General features: G+C 36.9%; 1 protein-coding gene across 3 annotated transcripts in view; it reads left to right on the forward strand.

Annotated features, from left to right (window-relative positions):
* The window catches only part of abca1b (ATP binding cassette subfamily A member 1b), a 95,174-nt gene that overhangs the window by 40,772 nt on the left and 28,251 nt on the right, over positions 1 to 26,151 (forward strand). For 2 of the 3 annotated variants that reach the window (XM_087279954.1, XM_087279955.1), the window contains exons 8-27: positions 3,404 to 3,493; positions 8,686 to 8,926; positions 10,802 to 10,941; positions 11,014 to 11,130; positions 11,246 to 11,440; positions 11,960 to 12,165; positions 14,440 to 14,616; positions 14,756 to 14,978; positions 16,961 to 17,182; positions 20,436 to 20,751; positions 21,909 to 22,083; positions 22,538 to 22,669; positions 22,762 to 22,901; positions 23,798 to 23,935; positions 24,027 to 24,247; positions 24,329 to 24,404; positions 24,784 to 25,022; positions 25,107 to 25,158; positions 25,257 to 25,376; positions 25,463 to 25,611. In XM_087279954.1, coding sequence (XP_087136080.1) covers positions 3,404 to 3,493; positions 8,686 to 8,926; positions 10,802 to 10,941; positions 11,014 to 11,130; positions 11,246 to 11,440; positions 11,960 to 12,165; positions 14,440 to 14,616; positions 14,756 to 14,978; positions 16,961 to 17,182; positions 20,436 to 20,751; positions 21,909 to 22,083; positions 22,538 to 22,669; positions 22,762 to 22,901; positions 23,798 to 23,935; positions 24,027 to 24,247; positions 24,329 to 24,404; positions 24,784 to 25,022; positions 25,107 to 25,158; positions 25,257 to 25,376; positions 25,463 to 25,611 — 3,369 coding nt within the window. The remainder of the gene's footprint in view (positions 1 to 3,403; positions 3,494 to 8,685; positions 8,927 to 10,801; positions 10,942 to 11,013; positions 11,131 to 11,245; positions 11,441 to 11,959; positions 12,166 to 14,439; positions 14,617 to 14,755; positions 14,979 to 16,960; positions 17,183 to 20,435; positions 20,752 to 21,908; positions 22,084 to 22,537; positions 22,670 to 22,761; positions 22,902 to 23,797; positions 23,936 to 24,026; positions 24,248 to 24,328; positions 24,405 to 24,783; positions 25,023 to 25,106; positions 25,159 to 25,256; positions 25,377 to 25,462; positions 25,612 to 26,151) is intronic. The other variant, NM_001114586.2, reaches the window with a different exon arrangement.

The raw sequence follows: 26,151 nt of genomic DNA on the forward strand, positions 1-26,151 counted from the left end.
GGCACTTCTAGCTCCGCCCTCATTTAAAATAAGCACAATCTCATTTGAATTTAAAGCGACAGTCACTAAAACGGCACAATTTGGGTCAAAGAATAAAAGGATATTTTGAGCTAAAACTTCACAAACACAGGGACATCAGAGACTTAATATTACATCTTGTAAAAAGGTGACCTCAATTTTGACTTCAACAGTATATCTCCCTTCAAAATCTCACCAAGCCTTTTTAGGGTGTCCAGATTGTCCAAGTGATTTACTGTCAATCTAAAGACCTACAGAAATGCATTGGAGACTCCAGATGGACTGTCTTTATTGTCAGCACAGGGTGTAAATAAAAGTGTGTGTGTGATTGTGACAGAGGGCATCATCTTATCTCCTGCGGCCCCTGATAACAACAGCGAGGCAAACAAAAGCAGCTGACTTGAACATTGACGTGACACAAACAGCATCTCAAAGAGAGAGAAAGAAAGAGAAAGGAGTAGTTGTCATGCTATGAGGAGTGTGGGAGGATGCATGTTTTAGCCCGTTGCTCTACACACCTACATTAATACATAGCCTGAAGACACCGCTGGATGTTACAACACCAAACGACAGCCTCAGTTCCTGTTCTGCAAAACATTCGGTTGACTCATCGATCACGCTGGTCAATAAAAGCTGATTTTGGCGCAGTGTTGAAATGCATTGGAAGTAGAATAGCAGACAGATGTGGATAAATGGGTCATGGGTCATAGATAGAGAGAACGAAGGTACAGTAGAATGTAAGGAATGGCCTTGCGTAACGTTTATGGTTTCTCGATGATTTACAGACATGCAAATTCGAAAGCGCGCTCAACGAGTCAGCACTTTTATGAGCCACTAGATTTGACTGATACACAATACTGTAAATGACCTCAGTTCAGTCTTACCCAGGGGTACTTTAGTTTAGTTTACTGATACCATAAAACTAAAACCGTTGTTTATTATTGATTTTCTAAATAAGCTGTAAATAAAAATGGGGCGGCACGGTGGTTCAGTGGTTAGCACTGTCACCTTACAGCAAAAAGGTCTCTGGTTCGAGTCATAAAATCAGATGTAAAATCAGTTTAAACTATATATGGACGTATTATTGTGTTACTTTACTAAAAATTGTTGTTAATTAAAAACATATATTTTACAAATGTAATTTTACTTTAATCACTAAAACCAACTAAATTTAAAATGAAAAAAGGTACCCATGAAGATGAATTCAAACTATTATTATAATTTAAAACACAAAGTTGATGCTAAGATAACATTATATACACACGTAACATCACATTTATAATGTAACTATTCTTACTAATGTGCAAAATACTTGTACATTTCTACATAATATACTGTACTATACAATATATATATATATATATATATATATATATATATATATATATATATATATATATATATATATATATATATATATATATATATATATATATATAGTTGAAGTCAGAATTATTAGCCCCCTTTGATTTTTTTTTCTTTTTTAAATATTTTCCAAATGATGTTTAACAGAGCAAGGACATTTTCACAGTATGTCTGATAATATTTTGTCTTCTGAAGAAGTCTTACTTGTTTTATTTCGGCTACAATAAAAGCAGTTTTAAAAAAAAAAACATTTTTGGGACAAAATTATAAGCCCCTTTAAGCTAATTTTTGTTTCAATAGTCTACATAACAAACTATCATTAAACAATAACTTGCCTAATTATCCTAACCTGCCTAGTTAACCCAATTAACCTAGTTAAGCCTATACAGTTGAAGTCAGAATTATTAGCCCCCTTTTGATTTTTATATTCTCTTTTTAAATATTTCCCAAATGATGTTTAATAGAGCAAGGACATTTTCACAGTATGTCTGATAATATTTTTTCTTCTGGAGAAAGTCTTATTTGTTTTATTTCGGCTAAAATAAAAGCAGTTATAAATTTTTTGAAAACCATTTTTGGGACACAATTATTAGCCCCTTTAAGCTAATTTTTTTTTTTTTTGATAATCTACAGAACAAACCATCATTATACAATAACTTGCCTAATTACCCTAACCTGCCTAGTTAACCTAATTAACCTAGTTAAGACTTTAAATGTCACTTTAAGCTGTATAGAAGTGTCTTGAAAAATATCTAGTAAAATATTATTTACTGTCATCATGGCAAAGATAAAATAAATCAGTTATTAGAAATAAGTTTTTAAAACTATTATGCTTAGAAATGTGCTGAAACAATCTTTCCAGAACAGAACAGAAATTGGGGAAAAAAATAAACAGGGGCGCTAATAATTCATGGGGGCTAAAAATTATAATAACAATAATAATAATATTAATAATAATAACAGTTCTGTCTGGTTCTTGAATCTGATTGGCTGATAGCCGTGATATGTTTAAGTAATATCAGCACCCATACAGCCTCTTTACCCTTTGTGTATTACTCTGCCCACATACAGCCAGCAAAAAGCAGACACTACAGATCTAAAGTTTAAAAGATGCTTGCTCAGCTGTTTAACTGTCAGCTTAAGATTTGAATCCAAAGCGGAAGAAAGTAGTTCCTCATACAAATGGGTTTTTGAGACTCTCCATGTTTGATTTTGTTTTTCTACACACAATTATGCCGTCAAACTGTTGTATAAACGCAATATCACACTCTCGTAGTAGTGCGATATGGCTGTCTGCGGCCTCGTGCCAATGCACGCCTCCCACCAGTGCTGATATACAGCCATATCGCACTGCTACGAGTGTGATATCCGCTTGTTAAGTGGTGACGTGTTTGTGACGTATGTATACTGTTTCCGGGTCCAAGCCGCCATTCATTTGAGTGGAGAAATCATTCGTTTATGATCACGTTTTATTCCTATCACACATTAAAGTTAATTTTATATAAAATCATGGTGTACACAACAATCTCTGGGCTTGCTGCATAACAAATACCAAAGTTTTAACAGTTCATAAAAAAGGTATCACTTTCTGGCCATCGGATATTAGGCATGGATATATATACTGCGATCGTGATTTTCGAAAGCCTTAAATCGCTTTGTAAACGTTTATTATTACCATTTCATGAGTCTCCCCATTCAGTTCAATAGAGCGATTGGACCCGGAAGCCGCTTCGCGTGACGTCACACTCAACAAGCGGATTGCTCATATATATATATATATATATATATATATATATATATATATATATATATATATATATATATATATATATATATATATATATATATATATATATATGCACTATTAATAAAAATATTAATAAAATAAATGATGTTTTTTGTGTGTTTTACTTTATTTCTCGGTTTGTTGATACCTTGTAAATGTACAAATGTAAAATAATAAATATATGAAATGTTTTTCAATCAATGATTTTTTTTCCTCCTATTTGCTCTTTTACAGTCAGAAATAAGGACTAATGCCACTGATGTCCGTAAAGTTACCAAAGCCACAGACAACCTTCTGGAGAGCCTGGGATCACTTGCTGTGGAGGTAAACCTCATGTTATTCACATTAGCATTAGCATAGCATAGCTTATAAGATAAGATAAAACAAACCTTTCCACCTGTGTGAACCATCAAACAACTTCATGCAAGAGTTTTCAATTGTAAATGATACTCTGTAAAGCTCTAAATCATCTGAGGAGAGAGAGTGATTGGTGTGGACAGTGAAGGCGTCATATTGGGCCTGCATGTGTCGATGGGTTCGGTAGTGTCTGATTTGCCAGCTGTAGAGTTGCTCGGCGGGAGGAAGGGAAAGTTGTTTCAGCTCCCAGCTGGACAGATATACAACCAAGCACAGCTGAACAAGCATCCAGACTGAGAGTCACACAATGAGCAAGTAAAGAGCGCAATAAAGACGTTTGCTTTACACAGGGAGATGGGTGTTCGTGACCTGTTTGCCCACACAAAAGCCTCTCTGTTTTCTGCTCAACTGAGAGGGAATACCTTTGGCTACGAGTCTCGTTGAATGGAGCATTGAACTAGATTTCTGGCTCACCTTCGTGTTCGAAACGTATGGTGGATTCCTGTCTCTTTTTACTGTGTTGGTGTGAGACTGGATGAATGCTGATTCGGCATCTGTAAAAAATGAAAGCAAAATAAGATTATTTGTATTTAGTGCCTTATTATATTTAGCTTTGAAATAAAACAATAAAATTTTCACCTGCAAAACTAAACTTAATAATAATAATTAAATTAAAATGTAATATTTTGAGCATCTTTACCCCAGTTTTAAGCTTTATTGGTCCTAAATATAAATTAATGGTCCTTTTATTATATTACTAAATTTCTGGAGCTTTTACTTGATTTAAATGTAACAACAATCAGTTGAATTATTTCATAATATTAATAAAAATAATAATACTAATTTTACCATTTTTATTTAATAATTTTTTTAATTAACTGTAAAATGATTTAATGAAATTAATAATAATTTATTGATTTATCAATTAAATTGTAATAAATTGATAATAATAATCTTATGCTATTTTATGTATTTAATTTGTAATAAAATGCATAATAATTTAATGAAATTAATAAAAAAATATTTATTTAATTATAGCAAATTGATAATAATAATCTTATCATTATTTAATTATTTTTTATAAAATGTATAATATTAATTAATAATCATTTATTAATTTTATAATTACATTTTAATAAAATGAACAATAATCTTTTAATTTTTATTTTATTCATTTTTAATACCTTACCCCAAATCTTGGTAGTGAATCAGTTTCCAAATTATTAATAATAAAAAACAGATATATAAATGTAAGCATAATAATAATAATAATAATAATAATAATAATAAACCCAAATATATAAATTTAAACATTCATTTTAATAACAATAATAATAATAATAATAATAATAGGATAAACAGAAATATAAATGTAAACATGATAATAATAATAATAACAATAATAAAAACAGAAATATAAATTTAATAATAATAATAATAATAGTAATAAACTAAAATATAAGGTTTATAATAATAATAATAATAATAATAATAATTACTATTATTATAAATTATTGAACATTAAATTGGAGTTATCAAAGTTTTCAAAACTTTTTTTTGGCTCTTCTATTTATTTCTAAAACGAGACAGATTTGCCAACAAACAATACAACAAAATTTTTACATAATTAAAAATAAATAAATTTTTTCATTTATTTTTCATGCAGTCTGACTTTGCTAAACTTGCTGGCAGACGTTTTTTCCTGTGCGGCTTTGTTTTAGATGGGACATGAGGGGGCTTTATGTCTTGATTTCTTGATCTCTCCCCCTTTGTGAGATTATTTTGGTTTTGCCGTAGGACATCTGTTGCTTTCTCCGCCCTCCATTCTCTTTGGACTTTTACACAAAATGAGCAGCACGTGACTTTTTCTGCTTGCTGAGTCAGATCCGTAAGACTCACGCGGCTTCATCCTGCAGAGCTGAATGCCGTTCACCACACCTGCATCAGAATGAAGGACTGGGACAAACAATCCTCTGCTTAGAAGATAACTTTAAAACTAGCATATAAAGGGCATTTTACATACTTTTAACTTTCATATATATATGACTTATGCTAGAGCTACACGATTCTACTTCACTTTACTTGAGATTCTTAAATTACTTACCGGTTCACATAAATGACTAACTGCTTGCTTCATTACTGGATGAGTCAGTGTTTTTAGACTGAATCTCTTACATAAATGATTCAGTGACATAAAGACTTCACTTGCTTCAAAACTGGATGAATGAGAATTTTTTAGCAAATATTTTAAACTAATGATTTAATGACTAAATATGAACTTGCTTTACTAATGAATCAGCATTCTTGAGTGAATATTTTAAATAAACAATTTAATGACTCACTTGTAAAGATTCACTTGTTTCGTGCTGGATGAATCAGCATTTTTGAGTAAATATTTTGAAGGAACACTTTAATGACTCATTTAAAAAGATGAACCAGTTTTGTACTGGATGAATCAACATTTTTGAGTGAATATTTTGAATAAATTATGTAATGACTCATTTGTGAAAAATAAATTGTTTCGTACTGGATGAAGCAAAATTTTTGAGTGAATATTTTAAATGAATGATTTATTGACTCACTCGTAAAGATTCTTTTGTTTCGTACTGGATGAATCAGCATTTTTGAGTGAATATTTTGAGTGAATGATTCAATGACTCATGAAGATTAAATTGTTTCGTACTGGATGAACCAACATTTATGAGTGGATATTTTGAATGAACGATTACAACTCATTTGAAGATTAATTTGTTTTGTACTGCATGAATCAGCAGTTTTGAGTGAATATTTTGAATGAATGATTTAATGACTCGTTCGTAAAGTGTCTCTTGTTTCGTTCTGGATGAATCAGCATTTTTGAGTGAATATTTTGAGTGAATGATTTAATGACTCACTTTTAAAGATGAGCTTGTTTGGTACTGGATGAATCAACATTTTTGAGTTAATATATTGAAGAAAGGATTCAATGACTCACTTGTAAAGATGAACTTGTTTTCTACTGGATGAACCAGCATTTTGGAGTGAATATTTTGAATGAACGATTTAATGACTCACTTGTAAAGATGAACTTGTTTCGAACTGGATAAATCAACATTTTCCAGTGAATATTTAAAGAAAGGATTTAATGACTCACTTGTAAAGATTGAGTTGTTTCCTACTGGATGAACCAGCATTTTTAGTGAATATTTTTAATGAACTATTTAATGACTCACTCGTAAGGATTAACGTTTTTCATACAATGTCAGAAATAAAGGTACAGGAGCTGTCACTGCGATAGTACCTTTTCAAAAGATACATATTTGTACTCAAAGAGTCCACAGTGGTATCTCAATGGTGCATATTAGTGACCACATGTACCTAAAAAGTACCTTTGAGGTACTATTATGGACCCGTCAGGTACAAATATGTACATTTTGAAAAGGTAGCACTCCAGTGACAGCTCTTGTATCTTTATTTCTGAGAGTTTACTAGATGAATCAGCATTTTTGACTCAATCTCTTGAAGGAATGATTCAATGACTCAGTCATATAACCTTGACTTGCTTCATTGCTGAATAACTGATTGTTTTTGAATCTCTCAAAAGATTGATTTGGTGACTTACTTATATATACTTTATTTGCTTGATCACTGTATAAATCTATTTTTAAAGGCTTTGCTTGGCTTATTAATGAATGAATCAGTAATTTCAGACAAACTTCTTGAATTAGAAATAAGCGACACACTTTAATAGGCTTACTCGATTACAGGATGAATCTGCTTTTTCTGACAAAACTCTCCAATGCTTGATTCAGTGACTCAATCATAAAGGCTTGCTTTAGTACTGGATGAATCTGTCTCTTGAACAAATGATCCAATGATTGACTCATAAAGACTTCACTTGACTTATTACTGGATGAATCAGCGTTTTTGGACAAATCTCTTGAATTAATTATTTAGTTAATCACTCATAGGCTTCACTTGGTTAATTACTGGATATATCAGCAGAGCAGAGATCAAGATCCCAAAATTCATCTCAAAAGCATAAATAAACAAAGAACCCAAGAACCATATTGTATAGGAAATTGTTAATTAGCCTCCTATGTAGAGTGTGAGGTTTAGATCTTAAAAGTTATATTATATGTAAACCTATTAACGTTTTGTTCCTTAGGTCTTAATACATTGTTTTCTTCGGACATTTAGATTTGTTTAAATCTGAAATGTTATGACCAGCACAGGATAACAGTTCTTCTGCCATCAGTGAACCTCAAATGTTCCAGCTAAGAAATGTATTCAGAGAAAAACTCCTATGTTATGTTTGACAAAATCCTTTGTGCACTGAAAACGGAGAAGTAGCTTTTCATGGGAGGGTTTGTTTGTCTAAAGCGAGTTGTGCTCATGTTTGACAGGCCCTAAGGGCACCTGCTCCCTGGATTGTTGGTTAAAAAGCCCAAACATGACTTAGACAATGACAGTAGCTGTCAAGGATTAGGAAAATACAACCTGCACTGGAGCCAATAATGAAACACTAACGTTATCCCATGTAACGGTTGTCAGATTTCTCTTTGATGCACTATTAAACTGTAATGTAATGTAATGTAATGTATTGTGTATTTATATAGCGCATTTATTGTGTATGGCCGTACACCCAAAGCGCTTCACAATCATGAGGGGGGGTCTCTCCACACCACCACTAGTGTGCAGCATCCACTTGGATGATGCGACGGCTGCCACAGGACAACGGCGCCAGTGCGCTCACCACACACCAGCTATAAGAGACAGTTTTAGAGCCAATTCGGCGGATGGGGATGATTGGGAGGCCATGATCGTAAGGGCCGATTGAGGGACTTTGGCCAGGACACCGCAGTCCAGTGCAGTTCTCCTGAAATTATGTGTTCGGCATGTTATTCAAAACCAATATTGCTCTTTCATCTGTGAAACACAAAAGAAGTCATGCTTTCACTTCTTTTCAATTATAACAAATAGTAACTGGAGCCTTCATGCTTCAAAAAGAACACAAAAGCTACCTGATAGTGGTCTAAATCACTTGTGCACTACAGTATTCCATTGAAGCCTATAGATTCTGTTTAGCTAACCAATCAAAATCTCTTTTAACTTCTTGTGTGTCTATATATCAGTATTCTTAGCTCTGATTAAAATGGTACCCACTTCCATTCTTTCAGCTGGCCAGTATGAGGAGTTGGAGTGACCTGCGAAACGAGATCCTGTTTCTGACCGAAAATGCCACTGGCTCCCCAAGTCTGATGTACCAGGCTGTGTCCCGTATCGTGTGTGGACACCCTGAAGGCGGTGGCCTCAAGATCAAATCCCTCAACTGGTACGAAGACAGCAACTTCCAGGCGCTGTTTGGCAACCACAACGACAGCGATGACCAACCGGTTCCAGTCTACGACAACACAACCAGTATGTCAAGCATATAAAAGTGTTTATTATTATTTAAATTATTATTATTATTATTATTATTATTATTATTATTATTATTATTATTATTATTATTATCTATTAATATTTAAAAGTTTTGTTTTTAAGTTTAAGCATTTTATTTAATATTTTTATAATATCATTCTAATCCTTTTCTCATCTCCTAAACAAAAGAGAGATTACTGTCTCTCTACTGAAAAACAACTCGTTTAAAAGTATTGACAAAATGTTGATTGGTGAGTATAAACAGAAGCTTTTAGGCTCATAGAACTATTGGTGGAAGTACCAGCATTTCAGCATCTTCATAACACAGGAATTACAAATTATTTTGGTTATAGGAACACCTTATGTGGGAACTAAATTAGCACAAAATGTTTTGTTTTTTCAAAGTCTACCTACATGCCTTAATATGTTACTGATGAGTATTATTTGTGAATAAAGGCTTACATGTTTAGTCAAGTGATTTAAATCTTGGACTTGTTATTATGAGTTATTATGTTATTATTATTAAAATATCTTAATTGGTGTTAAAAAGAGTAAACATTTAAAAGGACAGTTCACCCAGAATTAAGATTACTTTATCATTCAGTACGTTTACATGGACACCAATAATTTGATTTTATTGTGATTTAGACAATACTCTGATTAATATTCTACCATGTAAACAGCGATTTCTGATTAATTTAATTAGATTAAGGTCATAATCAAAATAAAGAGAAATCGAATTAAGAGTATGCCGATTTTAGTCGCATTATTGAAGTGCATTACAGACATGTAAACACCTTAACCGAACTATCACGGTTATGTAGGACTTTTTCGCCGCGTTTTTGCGACAGGATAGTCCACACACCCACACACACACACATACTGAGACCACCTACCGAGACCACAGACACCTGCATCGTGAAATGCGGAGGTTTTTTCTTCCTTTCAGCATGCAGCATGAACTTCCATTAAAACAACACTCTTCCTGCAGTTCATAGTTGCATCCAATATCTCGTTTGTCATAGGGGCATGCATGAAATGTTCCCGAATGAAAGTGAAAGTGCAAACTGCAGTTAAATTCGAGAAATTAAAAATGAAACACCTGAAATTAATGAAACTCCAGAGGAAATGTGGATAACGTGGTGACGCGATGACGTTAATTATGTGCTAATAACATGTAAAATGGGATCATGAAAGCAACATTCATAAAGCAACTCATGTAAACGCCTTCATCTTATTATTGTCTTAATTAGATTTAGGCAAATAATTTGATTCCTGATGTCCACGTAAACGTAGTCACTTATTCTCCCTCATGTGGTTTTAAACATTCATGAGATTCTTTATTCCGTTTAACATAAAAGAAGATATTTTGAAGAATGCTAGTTGAAGGCACCTATCAACTTCCATAGTAGGAAAAAGATTTGGAACTCAACAAGTGCCAGGTACTAGCATTTATTTTTTAAATATCTTCTTCTGTGTTCAACAGAAGAGGAAAAACCCAATAACGTCTGAAAACGTTAGGTGCGCCACACTTTTGCGCCAATTTGTTGGCTTTGGATAAGAGCAGCTTGCTGTGCTTTTTATGTCGCTAGGCAACTACTGTATTTATGGACTTTGTGCTGGAGCGTATGACATTGGGCACTTATTCCGCACAGAGTGATTACTTTTTTCACCTGCAGGTGTTGTTTTCAACTGCAAGTACTCCATAAAATGCACTCAGGGCACATAAACAGCGCAAAAAAGCATGCTGCCACTAGAAACCTTTTGAAAAAGCCACCTCTCAACAAAAAAAAATGATTTTGGTGTGATCAGGGCCTGAATGATGACAGAATTTTCACACATTTACCTGTAGTTTTATATCCTTGTTTCTAGCTCCATACTGTAACAGCATGATGAGGAACATGGAAGCCAGTCCCATCTCTCGAATGATCTGGAGAGCACTGAAACCTCTTCTTATGGGGAAGATTCTCTACACTCCACATAGCCCTGCAACACAGAAGATCATTCATGAGGTAACCACACTGAAAAACACAAATGCTGCGATTTGACAAAGCAGTTTGATTAACTTTCTCATTGATTCTCAGGTCAACAAGACATTTCAAGAGCTCGGAATTCTGCGAGATTTAGGAGGAATGTGGGAAGAAGCCAGACCGAAGGTTTGGAACTTCATGGAGAACAGCAATGAAATGGATCTAATGCGGGTTTGTCTTGTCTTCCTTTTATTATCTCCCCCATGTGGTTGGTGGCTGCATTGCAGGATGGGAACTGCTCAGTATTACTGATAATTCATTTTTATTTCTCTCTCTCCAAACGCAGACACTTCTACTCAACAACCTCACGGCTAATTTTTTTAGTGCCCAGTTGGCTGGGACTCAGTGGAGCGTAGAGGATGTGATAAGCTTCTTGTCCAAGCACTCTGAAGACACGCGTCCCCAAGGAACAGCGTTCACATGGCGGGATGTCTTCAATGAGACCGACCAGGCCATTATGAGCATATCCCGTTTCATGGAGGTCTGAACAGCTCTCTTTCATACCATCATTTCTGTTCTCTTCTCCTCCCACGTGCTTTCTTTATATCTCATAATCCATCTGTCTCCCACATACATACTTTCGGATTAAACACAGCAACAAGCCATCATACATCACATAGCCCATGCATGTTACAACCAGCTGGATTTCACATTTTTCTGAAGTTTTTGGAGGGTCTAATTGACCAATATAATGTGTCTGTATGAGAAAAGGAGATGTGAAAGATAAAAAGGAAGTGAAAAACAGAAATTTATATAATCAATAGAGATCATTTTGAATCCATCTCCATATATATAACATGATCGGAGAAGACAAACAACACGCAATCACTTTTAAATTGGTCAAAAGTTCCCTTTTTCAATAGTGCAAGACCAAACCAAAGATTATAACAGGTCAAATAGATTATTTTAAGCCGGTTATTGATTAAATCGCACATTATAGTACATTTAAGGTCTAATTTGGTCACAGATTAAGTCACAAATGCTGACTTTTGTTTTTTAGTGTGTAAACCTGGATAAGCTTGAACCCGTGAGCACAGAGGAGAAACTGGTGAACGAGTCCATGAGCCTCCTGGATAACAGAAAGTTCTGGGCTGGGATTGTATTCTTAGATATACCATCTAACAGCTCTGAACTTCCACCCAACGTCAACTACAAGATCCGCATGGACATTGATAATGTGGAACGCACAAACAAGATTAAAGATGGGTAAGTCAGTGCTTTCTTCACTCAGTTGCACAATAATAAAAAGTTCCATTTTAAAGGAACTCTCTCATGGAACACTTTGGAAATAGGCTCATTTTACAAGTCCTCTAGAGTTAAAGTTGAGTTTTATTATTTTTTAATCCATTCAGCTGATCTCTGGGCCTGGCCGGAGCATTTTTAGCTTAGCTTAGCATAGATCATTGAATCGGATTAGACCATTAGCATTTCATTCAAAAATAATTTCCTTTTATAAAAACATTCTATTGAAAGTTTGACTTGTCTGTAGTTACATCGTATACAAAGACAGATTGAAAATGAAAGGTTGGTGTCTTTTAGGTTGATATGACTAGGAACTAGTCAATTCAGTCATTCTCTGGTTCTGGCAGGAGCATTTTTAGCTTAGCTGAGCAAAGATCATTGAATAGGATTAGACCATTAGCATCTCACTCAAAACAATTTTTTATTTAAAAACATTCTATTAAAAGTTTGACTTCTCTGTTACATCATATACTAAGACCAAAGGAAAATGAAAAGTTGCTGTCTTTTAGGTCGATATGACTAAGGACTAGTCCATTCAGCCAGTCTCTGGGTCTGGCAGGAGCATTTTTTGGCTTACCTTAGCATAGATCATTGAATCGGATTAGACTGTTAGCAATTCTTAAAAAAAAAAAAAAAAACATTCCTATCAAAAAAATCTATTAAAAGTTTGACTTCTCTGTTACATCGTATACAAAGACTAATGGAGTATGAAAAGTTGCTGTTGTTTAGGATGATATGACTAGGAACTAGTACATTCAGCCAATCTCTGGGTCCAGCAGGAGCATTTTTAGCTTAGCTTAGCATAGATCAGTGGTAGGGAACCTACGGCTCACTGGCCACATGTGGCTCTTTGACCAAAAATATGTGGCTCTCAAGCTGTCTCCCTTCAATAATATTTTACAGTTTAAAAAATTATAACCTACACTAGAAATCGTCACTAGCAATAGATTCCTATTGAAAATACAATTACAATTCCCTTTTTATTGTATTTTTTAAAGCAAAATTAATAAGAACTCAGTTTACAATACAAGGATGTTTTGAACTATGCGTGTGTGCGACTATGGTTCAATGGTAACCTTGCACACCTAAATTCAAGCAATGTTTGAGTAGTGATGGCAAAATGCTCAATGGCTCTTTAAAAAAATGCATTTGCCAAAAAAATCCGAAATGACTCTTAGCTGAAAAAAGGTTCCTGACCCCTGGCATAGATCATTGAATCAAATTAGACCATTAGCATCTCACTTTTCCTATAAAACTTTGACTCTTCTGTAGTTACATCGTATACAAAGACCGATGGAAAATGAAAAGTTGCTGTCTTTTGAGTCGATATGACTAGGAACTAGTCCATTCAGCCAATCTCTGGGCTTGGCAGGAGCATTTTTAGCTTACCTTAGCATAGATCATTGAATCGGATTAGACCATTAGCATCTCACTCCTTTTTTTTTCCTATTAAAAAAAATCAATTAAAAGTTTGACTCGTCTGTAGGTGCATCGTTTACTATGACCAAATGAAAATGAAAATTTGCTGTCTTTTAGGTCGATATGACTAGGAACTAGTCCATTCAGCCAATCTCTGGGTGCAGCAGGAGCACTTTTAGCTTAGCTTAGTATAGATCATTGAATCGGATTAGCATCTCACTCAAACTTCTTTCCTATTAAAAAAATTCTATTAAAAGCTTGACTCTTCTGTAGGTACTTCATATACAGACTGACGGAAAATGAAATGTTAATGACTTTCAGGTTAATATGACTAGGAACTATGCTCAGATTCCAGAATGATAAACAAGGAACTATGCTGCAATACTTTGACAACATTATGCAGGAGCTAAATTTGTCCCCAGATAGATAATTAGGTAATACCGCTAATAATATCATTGCGCCTGCTGCAGCCATGTTACAGCAGCAAAGTTCCTGCTTTATTTGGCTTAAAAAAAAAGGGGGAAAAAACTCTGTTGGTCTTCATACACAATGCAACTACAGAAGAGTCAAGCTTTAAACAGGAACATTATGTAATCTTTGACAAAAAAATTGGAGCAACATGCTAATGGTCTAATCTGATTCAATGATTTATGCTAAGCTAAGCTTGAAGTGCTCCTGTTAGACCCAAAGATCACTTAAATGGTTTCAAATATAGTAAAACTCAACTGTTTAACCTTTAGGTCACTTGTAAAATAAAGGCTATTTCCCTCAAAAATTGCAGTGTTGGAGATATATTCTACTGTATTCTTACCTTTCCAGGTATTGGGATCCAGGTCCCAGGGCTGATCCTTTTGAGGATTTGCGGTATATTTGGGGAGGATTTTCCTATCTTCAGGATGTGGTGGAGCACAGCATCATCAGAGCAGTTACTGGATCCAAAGAAAAAACTGGTGTTTACATCCAACAGATGCCTTATCCATGTTATGTAGATGATATGTAAGCATTCCACTGCAATTCACATAAATATAGATTAATTAAATTATACTAAATGATAGAGATGGTAATTAGATGCTTTACGCCAGCCAATCAATAGCAGAAGGAAGTATTAATATCAAATGTTCCTCTTCTCCTGCAGTTTTCTGCGCATTATGAGCCGCTCAATGCCACTGTTCATGACTCTGGCCTGGATGTACTCGGTGGCCATCATCATCAAAGGCGTCGTCTATGAGAAAGAGGCCCGGCTTAAGGAGACCATGAGGATTATGGGATTGGACAACGGGATCCTGTGGTTCAGCTGGTTTATTAGTAGCCTCATCCCTCTTCTCATTAGCGCAGGCTTGCTGGTTCTTCTGCTCAAGGTACTAAGAAAACATAAGCAGTTTATTTTCTGAGACACACACTTTTGCTTTAAATAAATAATCCTTTAGCGAGTTATTAGGAGAATATTTCCCAGTTTCATTTTGTTTACCTTAAAACGTTTTTTTCATTAAAATGAAACTACAATGTAAAATGTCTACAAAAATTATATTACATAATGTATACTAGTACATAAATAATATGGGATGGCACGGTGGCTTAGTGGTTAGCACTGTCACCTAATAGCAAGAAGGTTGCTGGTTTGAGTCCCGGCTGAGCCAGTTGGCATTTCTGTGTGGAGTTTGCATGTTCTCACCGTGTTGGCATGGGTTTCCTCTGGGTGCACCTGTTTCCCCCACTATCCAAAGAAATGCTGTACAGGTGACTTGAGTAAACTAAATTGTCCGTAGTGAATGTGTTAATGATTGTGTATGGATGCTTCCCCAATCTGGATTTCAGCTGGAAGGGCATCCACTGTGTAAAACATATGCTGGATAAGTTGGCAGTTCATTCCGCTGTGGCGACCCCTGATGAATAAAGAGACTTAGCTGAAGTAAAATGAACAAATGAATGAATATATAGAGATAAAACAAAAGCAGATAAAAATGACAGAAACTCAACTAAAACGTTATCCGAAAATAAAAAGATAATGAAATAAATGAATACTACATAATTAATAACCTATGCTGAACTTTAAATAAATAACAAAATGAAAACCAAAACTAACAATACTATAATAGTATCTAAAAAATACTTAAGTGACACAGTTATTAGTAGTAGTAGTTATTTTTATTCATTATTTTAATATTTCTTATTTAAATGTAATGTTTCTAGTACTTTGCAATAATAAATGCAATATTTAAAAATTATTTTCTCATAACAATTATTATAATAAATTATCATTAAGTACAGATGAAGTGAAAAGACTGCATGATTTTCAAACTAGTCGTGTCACAGATGTTTTCACACTGCATGACTATCTGGGCTAGCGTTTCGTCGCTGCTTTGTTTACACTCGAGATAGATCGGCGACAGGGACTTTCACATTGCATGACTTTACTATAGGAAGAATCGCCGACAACTTCGTCCAAACTACGTTTCACAGCCAAAAACATGTAGTATGATGTATATCTTTTGTTTTTAACTACATAATGAGAAAGAAGCCTTTAATGGGGTAGAACATGTACATGTTAGCTCACCTGGGTTTAAAGGGAATTAGTAATTTCTCCTCAACGTTGATAATAAACTAATTTCTTTCTGTATGAAACGTCAAACAGACACGGTTGCTCCTGAGTCCTGTCAAACCTCCACTAGTTTTTCCTCCATTTCGTGGGTCCAAATAAATCGAAAATGAGCGCTTTTAACTTCTCCCCCAGCCTCCCACTGGCCAGCAGCATGTATACACACACACACACACACACACACAAGTGAAATCTACTCTCTCATTGGCTGTAGGCGATCGCTGATGTTATTTTCAGTCAAAACTCAATTCACACGGCGTGATTTGAATCGCCGACAGCTCCAGATATTTAGCATGCCAAATATCTCGCAGGCATCGGCGACTCATCGGCGATTCTCTCAGATCGCATCTTTGATCGTTCATACTGTGTGATTGTCACTCACGTGCACGAGCAGCGATTTGCCTGTGATTTCAGGCATTTGTCGGCGATTTCTCAAAACCTGACGGCGAGCCAAAATCGGGGCTAAAATCACACAGTCTGAACTAGGCATTATATAATGACTTGCCTAATTACCATAAGTAACCTAGTTAAATGGCACTTTAAGCTGAATACTAGTATCTTGAAAAATATCTAGTAAAATGTTATGTACTGTCATCATGGCAAAGATAAAAGAAATCTTTGCAATGACGACAGTACATAATATTTTACTAGATATATGTATTCATTAGGTATGTGTATATAATATGTGGCATTCTCTAAGAATATGCCTGTTACAGTGATAACAAAATTCTTTTCCCTCTCCAGATGGGAAATCTCCTGCCCTATAGTGACCCTGGGGTCGTCTTCCTCTTCCTCGGGTCATTTGCTGTAGTGACCATCATGCAGTGTTTCCTGATCAGCACGGCGTTTGCACGTGCCAACCTGGCAGCGGCCTGCGGGGGCATCATCTACTTCACTCTCTACCTGCCTTATGTGCTGTGCGTGGCCTGGCAGGACTATGTGGGCTTCGCCGCCAAAGTCATCGCTGTGAGTACCTATAGAAGATGTGCTTCACAATTACAAAGTGCAAAAGTGCATGTGCTGGTTATCATACAGTACACTGCTAAAGGGATCTCGTTTATACTGCTTTCCTTATCTATAATGACTTATAGGTGCCATGTGAATATCTTAACTATACAATTGCACTTTGCTTTGGTTCCTGATCTGGCTAACCCTAGATTACAAGGAATCTTCACTATAGGGTGTTCCCATTTAAAATAGTTAAACGGTAGTGATTGATGAAAGATCTGGTACAATAATACAAGAGTTCAGTTTAATGCAAACCAGAGTTTCTATCTGCTGATTATGTGCCTTTTGATCACTAAAAACATGAGGTAACACTTGATTTTGATGGTCCGTTTGAGTATTAGTAGACTTTCTTCTTAATATCAGCTGATACTGCTCCTTCAACAGACATTTACTTGACTTTAAGAGACTTTGCAAGTATATGTTTACTTACACTAATCCTAACCCCAACCTGAGAGTCTACTAGAATCAGTTGGCATGTAGATGCAATGTAACTTGAATTCAAGAGTTCACACTTAGTTAATGATCTATCAAAAGCTTGTTTGGCATGCTGTCCCGGGAGAGAGCCCCGAGCTCAAGGCATCCTCGAGAACTCCCCGGCTGCGGTAGATAAAGGAACACATGAGGAAAGGGCTTAGGCCCCGTTTACACTAGTGCGTTTTAGTTTTAAAACGACGTTTTAGAATGAAAACGATCTGCGTTCACACTTGCGTTTTATCCAGCGTTTCTGAACTGCTCTCCGTCCACACCACAAGGCTGAAAACGCACATCACGTGACCACACACACACTCTGGCAAGCGGTAGGAGGTGTGAGGAAACCAGAGAACCTGGGGAAAACCCACACAGTCACTGGGAGAATATAGAAACTCCTCACAGAAACGCCAGGACCAGGGCCGGCAGTGTTCTTGCTGTGGGGCTCACATGGCTAACCACTGGGCCGCCGGGCCGCCCGATCAGTGGTAGAGGAGGAGAATAGGGGAGAAAGGGGGGTTTCTTCCAAACGAAGATAAAATGGACTGAAAACTGTGGTTGTTTATAGTAGCTTAAGGCTCATATGATTGGAAGATAGTGATTAGCTAATACAAGACCGGACGGGATAAATCATAAACACGTGATCCTCTCGAAATTAGTTTATGAATACTTCACTTCAAGAACACCATCGAAATAAAGTGTGACCAAACGTGATTTTAATTGTAATGTGTGTTTTAGCATGACACCGCAACGTATAAATACTTTGTTTTAGTTTGTTATTTTAACACTATCATATATTTTACACATTCAATCAGTGGGAGAAGAGGGACGAAGTGCATTTAAAATCCAAGCCATTGATTATCCTGATTATTCTATGGTCATTTATGAAGTTATAGACAAATTAAAACTAGTCTAATAAATTAGCACAATATTTGTCCAAATGTTTGTCAGTTATGACATGTCATGCTGCGTTCACACCAGATGCGGGATGCGCGTCAAGCGTGAGTGATTTACATTTTAAGTCAATGCAAACACGCGAATAGACATCCGGAAAATTGAGTGTTTTACGCGTTTGACGTGCTTAACGCGTGTTTTGTGCGAATTTCTCGAGTTCGAAAATCCGAACTTCAGTGGACATTCGCGCCGCGTTAACCAATCAGAAGCTTGCTCTTGTGGGGCCGTGATTGTGATTTATAACCTGTTGATGGTGTCTCGGGGGAAATCCTCCAGGCAACACCGACAACAAGTCATCAAACTGGGCTTGGCTCAGTCAGAAGCACCGTTGAAAGCCTCCGTCATCCAGGTTCAGTTACTGGAGGAGTTTAAGAGCTCACACAGCTGGATGCACCTCTGAAAGCATATAGTGGTCTCAGACACGGCCCTAAACGTATCGACGCTGTTTTTCAGTTTTCATAAAGCACATTAACACTGTTATTTTCTTCATAAAATCCATGTTAGCCTTTTAGCAACGAAGCTACAGTCACCGGGCAGATAGAAGCCCTGCCCATCACGCGAATCCGCGAATTTGACACGCGAATGAAGCGGGGTTTGACGCGCGAATGAAGCGAGTAACCTGAAATGTTCACGCGGCTATTTACACGCGAATAGCACGATTAATCCGCGCGTTCTGCGTCTGGTGTGAACACAGCATTAGACAGAAAGAAAGTGTGCGCGAGAGAGATAGTGTGTGTGTGTGTGTATATGTTCCGGGCATATCTAATAGCTCATAGTAACATGTGCTAGCTACCTCTTCACAAGAAGACACTTTTTTGAGCTGATTTGTGACTTCATGGATCAATCTTGATTCCACACATTATCGAGAACACACAGAGGAATTGGGGCTTTGACAACTGTCACTTGGTTATTATGATAACAGCTAAAAACTGACCGCAACCAGAGATTTTCTTGCTATATGGAGATGAAAAACTGTCTATTACTTACTATTAGAGAAAGTATTATGGCTAATGTGGATTCCACGAGGCACCTCAGCCAATCATGTAATGGCATTATCACCTGTGGCTAACATTTAGTTTTACGACAGATTTTGTGGTCTTGTTCTCTCGTCTTAAATATCGTGATAAGTGATTTTAATTTGAATTAATGCTGATATCATGAAAATCTCTTAACAAATAGGTGATTAACGTATTAATAATGAAGAAGGAATGCTCTGTAAAATAGCTGAAATATGAAACATGAATGTAAATTTATTTATTTTTTCTTACAGCTTAAAATAATATACAAAACAGTCCTAAAACGAACAGCTTTTTATTAATAATGTTACACATAGTACACTACATGTAATGTTGTTTAGTAATGCCATAAATAGCTCCAAGCTGTCATGGCATTCCCTACTATATTATCAGGGTAAAGAAAACATATGGCTCACCGTGAATGTGTTGTTTAATGTTAAACATGTTGAAGATTAGTGAACAGGCTGCCCATTCATTAACCGATAATCTATTTCCTCACAAAAGCTGTTTATTCAGTAGAGTGACGCCATTTTTCCATTGACATCCATTTAAAAAACGGCCTCTGGTCTCCTTCCAGTGGATAATACAGCAGGTTAGCTGGGTTGCTACTTGAGATTAGCATTGGTTCAGAATCTGAGCTGCCTCTATAAAAATGCAACAGCAACAGCCTTAACTTACATACCTAGATAATGCAATTGTTTTATAGACGGTGAAATAAAATGAAATATTAAAAACTGACATTATAACAACTTGCATCGATGTTGTGTCCACAGAGCTTACTGTCTCCGGTGGCGTTTGGCTTTGGCTGTGAGTATTTTGCCTTGTTTGAGGAGCAGGGTGTGGGTATTCAGTGGAATAACCTCTTCTCCAGTCCCGTGGAAGAGGACGATTACAACCTCACCACCTGCCTCATCCTCATGTACTTTGATGCCTTCCTGTATGGGGTCATGACCTGGTACATAGAAACGGTGTTCCCAGGACAGTATGGCATTCCCAGGCCATGGTACTTCCCTTTCACTAAATCCTACTGGTTTGGAGAGAACAGCACAAACAATACTGCAATACACGGAAAGAAGAGCAATGCAGGGGGTAAGACATCATTGTGATTCCACCTTTTATTTATATATATCATCCCACATAGCAAAATTTCTCTGGCCCACAGTCAGCTTTTGCTTGGCCCACATGCTGCAGCAAATTATTCAATTCAATACAATTAATCTTTATTACTGTAGCGCTTTTACAATGTAGATTGTGTCAAAACAGCTTAACATGGTAGTTTTAGTAAATTGAAACTGTGTCAGTCCAGTTTTCAGAGTTTGGTTTAGTTCAGTTCAGTGTAGTCTAATTTTCACCTACAATTTTCACAAGCCAGTGACGAAAGTGAAGGAAAGAAACTTTGAGAGAAACCAGGCTCAGTGGCGCATGACCATTTCTTCTCTGGCCAAACTTCTTGTGCAGAGCTGCAGTCTAGGCACCAGAGGCTAAAGAACGCTGGATGGCCATTATGGAGAAGCTGCAGGTTTGTGTAGGTCACCGGCGGGTGTACAGGGGATCAATGCGGAGACTCATCTGTTGCTAGGATCTTTCAGAAATCAGTATCATGCTCTCCACTCCTCCACGACAACCATAGCATTTGCCCAGGATATGGCTAGGTCCAGGATTATGGAGACCCCTAGAAGTCCTCTATGGTTGGGATTATGTTAGTTGACTAGACAAAGTCTGGCTTCCAGACAAAGGGCAAACCTGGACCATATCCGGGCTCAGCCAAGTCTCAGCCAAGTTAATAACTGAGCCTGAACTGGGCTAGATATGTTGGTGTGTAGCGACTGCAATGAAATTGCTAGAACCGTGAAGTCTTGTGCTTTAGGCAGGCATGGGTGTGTTTTTTCTTGAAGCGACCTGATTGGTAGAATTTTTCACTTTATTCAAAAATAATTTTAATGTATTTTAATGAGTCAAGATAGGCCAAACTCATGCGGCCCACATATCAATTTTTAACATCTGGGACAAATACTACATTTCACATCTGGCCCAAGTCTTGTGTGTTGCCATAAAGATAGTGCCACCACTGCCCTACCCGGGCCATGTTTGGCCCACATCCTGTATGCCTGCTCTGCCAGCTTTATGCCAAATCTGGGCCAGAATTCTTTGCTACCTGGGATTAAATGCCAAATGTGAAAGACATAAGTTTAATTGAAAAGGGCAAAAATTAAATCTGTCTTGTGTTGTTGTTGTTGTTTTTAAAGCTGTTTGCATTGAAGAGGAACCTACTCACCTTAAACTGGGAGTTTACATTGAGAATCTGGTGAAGGTCTATCGCCATGGTAAAAAGCTAGCCGTGGATGGGTTGACACTTGGTTTTCATGAAGGTCAGATAACATCCTTCCTGGGTCACAACGGAGCTGGCAAAACCACCACCATGTAAGTTCACATTTCTAATTAAAATCAAATACTGTTTTTTAGATTAGCTGTAAAACTTGTTTTTTTAATATTGAATACTTTTGTTCAGCGAGGAGAGAGGTAACAATAGTGACGATCTTAAAATGTAGTCATCTTAAATTGTAAAAATATTTCACAATATCTTGATAAAACTGACCAATTCTGGCTATTAATTAGTGTCTTATCACCTGACTATTATGAAAATACTAGTGGTTTATTAGTACTAATTCTACCCTACACCAAAACCCAGCTACTACCTTATTAAAAGTTATTAAAACTATTAAAAAGCAGCAAATTAGGAGATTACTAAGGTGACAGTCATAGTTAAGGGTTCATAAATAGCAAGAATTGTACCTTAAAATAAAGTTTGACTCAGTTTTTTTCTATTCATTTGGTTACAAAATCTAACCTTTCAATTGATCTTCAATGTTTTTAGGTCTATCCTCACAGGCCTTTTCCCTCCCACCTCTGGCACTGCATACATCATGGGCAAAGACATTCGTTCAGAGCTGAGTTCAATCAGGCAGAGCCTCGGAGTGTGTCCACAACACAATGTCCTCTTCAGCATGTAAGTGCCATCATCAGACCTACAAAATCCAATCATTAACAATAATTCAACACATTTCACAAATCAAAACCGCCTTTTGCTTGGTATTTCAGGTTGACAGTAGAAGAGCACATCTGGTTCTATGCTCGCCTGAAGGGTCTGTCTGAGGAAGAAGTGAAAGCTGAGATGGAGCAGATCCTGAGTGACACTGGCCTTCCGCACAAACGCAAATCCAGAACCAGCCAGTTGTCAGGTTGGTGACTTTACCTGTTGCATGAAAATCCTTAAGCTAGGAAATTTCTTAGTTTGAAGGTTAGGGGTACCCTTAGCAAAACTTGGGTCCCAAGAACAAAAACCTAAAGGTCAACTTAAGGACTTTAAGGCTGCCATTAAGTATTTCCTCTTAATGATCTAAGTCAAAGGTGTCAAAGCCAATTCCTGGAGGGCCGAAGCACTGCACAGTTTAGATCCGACCCTAATTAAACAGTCCTTCAGGCTTGTTTGAAACATACAGGTAAGTGTGTTGAAGCAGAGTTGTAACTAAACTGTTCGAGGCTGCAGGCTTCCAGGAACTGACTTTGACACCAGTGATCTAAGTGTTCCCTTAACCATTGCAAAGTTCTTAGTAACCCCTTAAAATTTTAAAGGAACTAAAACAGCTACCTTAAATGGGCAAATGACCCATCACAGGAAAACATAGCTAAATATACACAGCGTGTCGAAAACACGTCTGTCCAAAAGGATCTACGTGATCCCAGCTAAGTTTAATAGGTCCTTCATACATAATGTCGAGATCAATTAAATAAGGGAATGTCTCGACTTGCTTGATGAAAAAATTAAACGGCACAGATGATGTGTATTGCAGAGTATACAATCTTTTAACTATAGCAACCACGACACCCTTATGTCCTATGTTACCAGAAACTAAAGTGAATCACTTACAAAAGTCACTTAGGTAAGGGTGACAGTTAAGAAGTTTGTTACGATGCTCTAAATGAAATCCCTTCCCTCAGGGATTTCCCCCCTCAGAGACACCCTTAAGTTACTTTCATTCTTTTTATCCTTAAGGACTTTCATTCAACCAGGCACTGAACTTTTGTTTGTTGGTAGGTTTTATTGGTTGCAAACCTTACTTTTGTTGTTCCTCAGGTGGTATGCAGAGGAAGCTCTCAGTAGCTCTTGCTTTCGTTGGAGGGTCAAAGGTTGTCATTCTGGACGAGCCTACTGCTGGTGTGGATCCATATGCTCGTAGAGGCATTTGGGACCTTTTATTGAAGTACCGTGCAGGTAACCCAATGCATTTACACATTTGTTGTTCATTTTGTATTTATAATTGAAGAAACTTACAAGCAGATTTCTGCTTTTTTTCTTTCTTCAGGTCGTACAATACTTCTTTCTACCCATCATATGGATGAAGCAGACATTCTGGGTGATCGAATTGCTATCATCTCCCATGGAAAGCTTTGCTGTGTGGGCTCCTCGCTGTTTCTTAAGACTCAACTGGGCACCGGATACTATCTTACATTAGTGAAGAAGAACACTGAGCCTTCTCTCAGTTCTTGCAGGAACTCAAGTAGCACTGTGTCATTTGTTAAGAAAGTAGGTACACTTCAGGTTGCAAAAACAAACACTGAGTCATTTGGTAAGCCGCTAAGTGCTGTTGTTTGATTGGTTTTCTAGGATGATAATGCATCTGAGAGCAGTTCGGATGCTGGTCTAGGTAGCGACCAAGAGAGCGAAGCAGCCACAGCAATCGGTAAGACAACACCTGACCTAAAACCTTAAAGAAACACTCCACTTTTTTTGGAAATATGGTCATTTTTCCAAGTCTCCTAGAGTTAAACGGTTAAGTTTGACTTTTATTGAATCCATTCAGCCGATCTCTAAGCAGGAGCACTTTTAGCTTAGCTTAGCATAGCATTAATTATTAAATCAGATTAGACCAAAATCCAAAATAATCAGTTTTAATTAGCCATAGAAAATATAGTTTAATTTTTTTCTGTTTAGTACACTATGTAACTACAGAGGAGTTAAGTAATAGTTTGTAAGTAGTAGTTAAAAATAAGCCTTTTTCCTATTTTTTGCTTATCCTATGCTATGCAAACTATTACTTAAGTGTTTACTGTGTTCTGTAGGAACTTCTTGGCCCGAATCTCCTGTTGTGCCAGTTGATGTAACCATCATTTCCAGGCTAATCCTAAAGCATGTTCCTGCTGCCCGCATGGTGGAAGACCAAGGCCACGAGATCACATATGTGTTGCCATATGAGTCTGCTAAAAACGGTGCTTTTGTTGAGCTCTTCCATGACCTAGATGATCGGCTTGCAGACCTTGGCATTTCCAGCTATGGTGTCTCAGATACTACACTTGAGGAGGTACGGTAGAGCTTCTAATGGCTTTTTTTTCTTAACAGAAAACTGATTTGGGGTTTTTAATCAGTTAATAATCTCTATTTATAGATTTTCCTAAAAGTGGCGGAGGACAGCGGAGTCGACACTGAAATGCTCTCAGGTAAATTTGAAGCTCACTATACCTCTCAGGTAAACTGAATAAGGTAAGCATACAGTGCAGAGGAAAGATCTGATCTTGTATTTTTATTATTGTGTTAGACGGAACTCTGCCGGTGCGCAGACAGAGACGACATGCATTTGGTGCTGATCACCAGAGCTGCCTGAAACCCCTGACCGAAGACGATAGCTTTGACTGCAATGAATCTGAGGGTGATCCAGGTAGAATCTTAAAACATGTCTACTGTTGCATTAGGGTCAGACAATTTTCTTAATATTCTTGTTTGTGCTGTCTATTTGATCACCAGAATCCAAAGAAACTGACTATTTGAGTGGGTCAGATGGCAAAGGATCATATCAGGTGAAAGGCTGGAGTCTGAAGAGGCAGCAGTTTGTGGCTTTATTATGGAAGAGACTGCTTTACGCTCGCCGCTCTAGGAAAGGATTCTTTGCACAGGTACAAATGAGAAATATACTTTAGTCATTAAAAAAAATGACCAATGGTTTCATTGTTTCCGCAAAGCATTATAACCACAAGTAGATAATAGAGAGACTCTTGGTACCAATGATTTACATGATCTTCCACTGTACACTGTAAGTCTTATATAGACCAGGGGTGACTAAACTTGGTTCTGAAGCGCTGGTGTCCTAGTAATATGCTGGTTTCTGTATTTAATTAGGGGTTGGAGCTAAACTCTCCAGGACACCGGCTCTCCAGGGCCGAGTTTGTGCACCCCTGGTGTAGACTATTGGAGATTTTTAAAATACCTAGCAAGAGCTTGATTGGCTAGCCCGGGTGAGTCTGATTAGGGTTGGAACTAAACTTTGCAGAAAACCATCCCTCCAGGACCAAATTTGTGCACCCCTGGTATAGACTATTGGTGCCTATTTGTTTCTATTATTATCAAATACATTGGAAGTCATGCAGCTCATAGAGATTGTTGGTGGCTTTGGTTTGTGATTGTGTTGGTGCCAATAGTCTTCGATCTTAAAGGGA

The sequence above is a fragment of the Danio rerio genome, chromosome 14 (genome assembly GCF_052040795.2).
Source record: "Danio rerio strain M-AB ecotype USA chromosome 14, GRCz13ab, whole genome shotgun sequence".
NCBI lineage: Eukaryota > Metazoa > Chordata > Actinopteri > Cypriniformes > Danionidae > Danio > Danio rerio.